This window comes from Engraulis encrasicolus, chromosome 4, assembly GCF_034702125.1.
Source record: "Engraulis encrasicolus isolate BLACKSEA-1 chromosome 4, IST_EnEncr_1.0, whole genome shotgun sequence".
Taxonomy (NCBI): domain Eukaryota; kingdom Metazoa; phylum Chordata; class Actinopteri; order Clupeiformes; family Engraulidae; genus Engraulis; species Engraulis encrasicolus.
In genome coordinates, this window is record NC_085860.1 from 24,041,217 (window position 1) to 24,047,675 (window position 6,459).

Genomic DNA, 6,459 nt, shown 5'->3' on the forward strand with positions numbered 1-6,459 from the left:
GCATTGAAATGTCAAAGAAAATGAAAAGAATGCCGCACACTCTGCTCCATGTTTCTATTGGTGATGTGAGTGTTTTGTAAGTTTGAAGAAGGCCAGACGACCGAAACGTCACTTCACCAGTAAAAACATGGAGCTGAGTGTGCGGCATTCTTTTCATTTTCTTTGACATGGGAACATATGAAACCAGTATATGAGATACGATGATTCTAATCTGTAAAGACCTACTTATTATCAATGGGGAGATATCATGATAAAAACTTGTATCAGACTGTATGAGATAATATATTGGGATCACTTGTCTTTCTCAGGGATATCCCGTGCCCTACACTGACTGGGGCAACTCTTTTCCATATCCACTTGTCTGTGTTTGGCTATAGGGAAAGTATCATTCAAATGGGTTATGGTTATCCAGTGGATATCAACTATCCAAGCACATCCAGAAACCTTTTGAGGACACCATACATATATACATACCATACATACCAGACACCAACATAGACATGTGGAGGGAGCATGAGACTGACAGACAGATGCATAATCACCAAGCCTCACTCCCCAATGTGTCCCAGCATAAGGATATTGTTTGTGTGTGTGTGCGTGCGTGCGTGCATGCCTGCATGCCTGTGTGTGTGTGTGTGTGTGTGTGTGTGTGTGTGTGTGTGTGTGTGTGTGTGTGTGTGTGTGTGTGTGTGTGTGCGTGCGTGCGTGCGTGCATGCCTGCATGCCTGTGTGTGTGTGTGTGTGTGTGTGTGTGTGTGTGTGTGTGTGTGTGTGTGTGTGTGTGTGTGTGTGTGTGCGCGTGTGTGCATGCTTGCGTATGTGTGTGTGAGTGAGTGTGTGTGTGTGTGTACACTTCCGTTTTGTGCCTGACACTGTGTGTATCATTACACAGTAGTAACGTATGAGGCTGTGTCACAATGTGTGTGTCTGTGCCCCTCTGTGTATCACATGTGTATGCGTATGCGGGTGTGTGTGTGTGTGTGTGTGTGTGTGTGTGTGTGTGTGTGTGTGTGTGTGTGTGTGTGTGTGTGTGTGTGTGTAGGTGAGGTGCCTGCCTATGTGTAAATGTGCATGCGTGGGTCCGAATGTGTATGTGTGTTTAGGTATGTGTGTGTGTGTGTGTGTGTGTGTGTCTGCCTACAGTATGTGTAAATGTGCATGTGTGTGTGCATGTGTGTGTGTGTGTGTGTGTGTGTGTGTGTGTGTGTGTGTGTGTGTGTGTGTGTGTGTGTGTGTCTGTGTGTGTGTGTGTGTGTGTGTGTGTGTGTGTGTGTGTGTGTGTGTGTGTGTGTCTGTGTGTGTGTGTGTGTGTGTGTGTGTGTGTGTGTGTGTGTGTGTGTGTGTGTGTGTGTGTGTGTGCACAGACGCGTGTAGGGGGTTGGCAGTGGAAGGCAGCCTGGGCCACTGTCCGCTATGGCTTGTTGCTCGCCAGGACAATAGCCCTTTTGACGAGGGGAGCACTCGACTCGGTTTCACCGGACCCTTGTCTTGGCTTGTCTCCTCAGAGAGCCGGCCGGCCGTGCGGACTACGGTCCATGCAGGCAGCCGGCTGTCACAAGCCACATTGTTAAGGCCAGTTGCAGCCAGCGCCATTAGAATAATGCAACAAACTATGCATCCCTGGGCGAGTCATTCTTTTGAATTAGAAAGCGACGCCCACAGGCCCTGCCATGTCCAGCCGGTATAGGGCACTCGTCTGCCATGCGGCCGACCCGGTTTCGATTTCCGGCCCGGGTCGTTTGCCAACCCCTCCCCATCGCTCTCCCCATTCGCTTCCTGTCCACCTCTCACACTGTCCTATCAGATAAAGTCGAAAAAGATTTTTTTTTTTTAAATCCTTGAAAAAAAAGAATGCACCAAACTGTGCATCCCTGAGCAAGTCAACCTTTTGAGTTAGAAACCAATGCCTACATGCAAACATGCAAAGCTAATTCAACACTTTGAGAGTCAATTTCACACCTTCTAGAGAGCATTGGGTCCCAGAGCACTCTCTAACAGTTGGATTAACACTGTATTTTTTTTTGTGCAAAACTAAAGAACTGATCAGGGCAGCATAAGAATGCAACGAACTCTGCACCCCTGAGCGAGTCACACTTAGCTGGAGTTAGCACCCAGACCCACGACTTGAGAAGCTGACACCTAAAACTTCCTAAGAGGTGGTCAGAGCAAGCGAACATCCTGTGGGAGCGGTTAGCACTTCTCACATCACTCTTGACTAAAATAAAGGGCGTGGGGAGAGTGATGTTCGTGTTATCATGTGGTCATTCAGCTCTGTTCAACCAAGCCAATAATTACTTTATTTGGTCAGAACAGAAATTAGACTTTGTCTGACTTCTCGGTTAGCATCTTTAAGGCCAGATCCACACTAGAGCGTGGCGGGGCGGCAGCGAGAAGACTGACTGTGAAGACATTGCTTTCGTCCTGCCCCGCTTCCCCGCTCTGGTCTGAAATAGGCCTAAGTCAGGTGACAAAATGTCTTCGTATTAACCTTTTCATGCTGAATTTCTGCTATGAACTAGCTATTATCTAAATTTTAATGATCAAGTCTTAATCTGCTACTTGATAGCAATCTTGTTGTACAGTAGTTGAGTTTTCTTTCCGCCGACAGTGAGTCGGCTCACTGGTGATGCCATCTACACAAAATGGCTACGAAAGTGCATAAATGGGCCGTGATTATATCAACCATGTTTGACTGGACAGTATGCCAAACTCTGACTACATTTCTGTCAGATATAATGTCCAATCTAATGTCTAATGGCCTTACCGTGGCCTAACGCTAGGCCACTAAGTTACTGCGCTGGCGACCCGGGTTCAATTCCGGTCTAGATCATTTGCCAATCCTTCCCCGTCTCTCTCTCCCCACTCATTTCCTGTCCCTCTGTCACTGTCCTATCATAAATAAAGCACAAAAGTCCCCAAAAAAATCTGGTTCCAAAGTAAAAGCCCTGGCACAGTTTCCTTCCATCACAGGTGACTTCACGTAGTAAATGGTCTACCTGTTTTGAGCACTCATTACAATCAGCTGATTCAGAGCTGGCTGTATCAAATTTGTGACAGCCTGGGTTTTTAATTTCCGGACCTGGGACTGACACCCCTGTATGCTGTACAGTAATTGAATGTGAGTGACAGAGAGGAGAAGTCATACACACACACACAAATCACACGCGCATGTTCTCTCATTCAGAGTTAAATAAACACTTAACCCATAGAAAACTAAGGTGTGTAATGCACAAAGGCATTAGGAAAGACCTTTTTGAACTGTGGTGACTCACACTAATGTCGGTGGAACAGGTCCAGAGCACCGCTGTACAAACTCCATCAGGCCGCACATGTACTCAATAGCACACCTCACACGTGCACATAATGACCCCAATCCTATCCTATCTTCCCTCCACACACACACACACACACACACACACACACACACACACACACACACACACACACACACACACACACACAGAGAGAGCAACAGGTTTATGACATAGATAAACAGAGCTGTATGGAACCAAAAGTCGCTTTCAGTGAAACCGGCGGAAACATGAAGGGGAATAGGTAGGCTACCCTACTGGTAGGTGTTTTTGTCTGAGTACATCGCTTGGCAAACTGGCAGTGTTCTTTCTGCCAAATTTATGTAGGCGTATAGCCATCTTTTGGCTGTTTGTGTGTGTGTGTGTGTGTGTGTGTGTGTGTGTGTGTGTGTGTGTGTGTGTGTGTGTGTGTGTGTGTGTGTGTGTGTGTGTGAGTGTGTGTGTGTGTGAGAGAGAGAGAGAGAGAGAGAGAGAGAGAGAGAGAGAGAGAGAGATAGAGAGAGAGAGAGAGAGAGTGTGTGTGTGTGTGTGTGTGTGTGTGTGTGTGTGTGTGTGTGTGTGTGTGTGTGTGTGTGTGTGTGTGTGCGCGCGCATGTGTGTGTGTGTGTGTGTGTGTGTGTGTGTGTGTGTGTGTGTGTGTGTGTGTGTGTGTGTGTGTGTGTGTGTGTTTTTGTGTGTGTGTGTGTGTGTGTGTGTGTGTGTGTGATGTTACCCCCCGCAGACCACTTTGGAAACTTTCCTTGTAAGTCCATTCACCCATTGTGAGTGTCATGTGTGTGTTGTAGGTCAGTGGTTCATTAGAACCTGCCAGACAGGTTTGAAGGCGAGAAAGCACATGCACACAAGCACCAAACCCACACACAGTCACATATGAGAGAGAGAGAGAGAGAGAGAGAGAGAGAGAGAGAGAGAGAGAGAGAGAGAGAGAGAGAGAGAGAGAGAGAACTGATACACAGATTTAAGTAATCTTTTACAATGATTTCACAATAATTTCAACATTCTTCTCTTTTTAGCCCATTAAGCCTACCTGAAAAGTAGACTATCAAATATTAATAAATAAATAAAACACCTGGCGCATACACTCGAGGCAAAGGTGGATCTTCCAATATCTTCCAACGTTTTTGGAAGATATCTGTGAGTAACCTCGGGTGTGCAACACGCTATTTAGCCTAGGGTTTCTCTTCAGCCACCTCTTCCTAGGCGCGCGACTACACCTGCGACCTGGGAAACGCCATGGAGGCTGAAGGCTTGTACCTCCCTAAACAAACGCCACACAGACAGAACTTTCCAGACTGGATAAAGTGTTCCGCAAAATAACCCGAGACTGATTGTGGCCAATACCTTACTCCGCATCCCTGACCACCCGGAGACTGTTTCATCATTCGACAGCTATTACGCAAGGAATTGCGCACAGAATTTAGATTATACCTATCTAACAAGCAGGATGAGTAGCAGTGTGTACTGTGGGCGTTGTTGCTGTATTGATACCTGGCACAGGTGCCTTTCAAAATGGCCTTATTTCCTGAATGGAGTGGAATACACAAATACACTCAGCTGCTCCACCTGTTACTCGCATGCCGGTGTGTGAATCTTAATGTACCCCCATATGGCTTACAATTCATGCAAACAAAAATCAGTTTCACTGGTCTTGCTTGCCAGTTTTTAATGAACAAAAAAAGTTAGAGATGTAGTACATGTTTAGCATACCTGTGTGTCATCGCTCTCATCATCTCTGTCAAGCTCTCCGATGTAGTACTGCTCTAACCAGCGCCGGGCGTTCTCCGAGTGCCGGTGAGGTGGTCCGTCCATCTGTTGGCTGATGTCCGTCCCGGAGCGGCGGAGGATGAGCGACTCTCCGCCGGGGTGCATTCTCAAGAAGCCCGTCACATCGTAAACTCTTGTGCCTAACAGAACCCAACACGAGTCCTTGGAGTTGTGGCGTGAAACCTCCTTGGTGGAGAAAAAGCGCGGAGACACAGATGGGGACATGTCTGGTGTGGTGATCCTCTTCACGTCCGAAAAGTGATCTCGTTTCATGCGACGACAGTCCCTCACCTTCCGCAAACTCAGTTCTAGTGTACACACTACAGACACACACTGTCTCTCTCGGTCGCGCTCTCTCGAGTTGGACTTCGCTCCTTCCTCATTAGCATCTCATGAATGATTGATGAGGAAGTTTTCCCAGATGGGTGGGGTGGGTGGATGGATGCACGCACCTGTTGCGCCTCTGCTGTTCCAAGGATGAGGTGACGCGTTCAGTAGGCTACCTCACCGGTCTCTTCTGATGAAACTGTCTCTATTGACTCAAACATTGTCTTGCTGTGCACAAGAAGTGAACTCACTTCCTCTTTTTTTTTAATTGTGCGTCGTTACCTAAGTCACTTCCTGAGCGAAAGTAGAGCACAAATGATCACTGTTGTAAAAAGAAAGAAAGAAGCAAACAGACAAACAAACAAACAAATTATTCTGTTATTCGTTTTCGGTTGATGTTAGTATTAGCAACTGGTCGTCATCCTTTTGTGGTGGGGTGTGGGGTTGGGTGGGGTCCAGTTTGTTATGCCAAAAACATACATTGTCTCGTGTCGTGTAGCCTACCAGATTAGAATAGCTAGGCTACCAGCTCAAATTATTGTTGTACGTTGTAGTGGTGAAGGGTAGCGTTAGTGGTGTAATTCCAGACCAAATTAAAAGTGCTAAAAAGTTGTTTCAGAAGAGAACCAAAATAGCGCGTGATGAGCGACAGGGTTCTCTTCTAGAACAGCAACTTCTCTTTCCAATGTGACTGCACAGAATATGTAAACACAAACCCTCCGAAGCACGCGCTCTCCCATCATCCTTTTCACAGTTGCTGCATCTCTCTTGCACACACACAAACACACACACCCACTGACACACACACACACACTGCGGGCGCCGGAGAGGCTGAGAGAGAGAGCGAGAGAGAGAGAGAGAGAGAGAGAGAGAGACGGGGAAACGTTAACTTTGCAATACTCTGTCCTTGTAATTGTCAGTTTCACCTCCAAGCGGTGGTATCGCACCACGAAACTGTGGTGTGAACCGCTGCAGCTTCCATCAAGACCATAGGCCTACGCTTAACCCCTAATTAACGACTCGTGGGCGCCATCTATAGGCATATGTCATGTTTGGA

At 47.0% G+C, this 6,459-nt stretch overlaps 1 protein-coding gene across 1 annotated transcript in view; it reads right to left on the minus strand.

The window, feature by feature from the left end:
- The window catches only part of fa2h (fatty acid 2-hydroxylase), a 60,626-nt gene extending 55,090 nt beyond the window's left edge, over nucleotides 1-5,536 (minus strand). Inside the window, exon 1 of the mRNA XM_063196910.1 lies at nucleotides 5,019-5,536. Coding sequence (XP_063052980.1) covers nucleotides 5,019-5,348 — 330 coding nt within the window. The 5' untranslated portion in view covers nucleotides 5,349-5,536. The remainder of the gene's footprint in view (nucleotides 1-5,018) is intronic.
- Nucleotides 5,537-6,459: the final 923 nt, after the last annotated feature.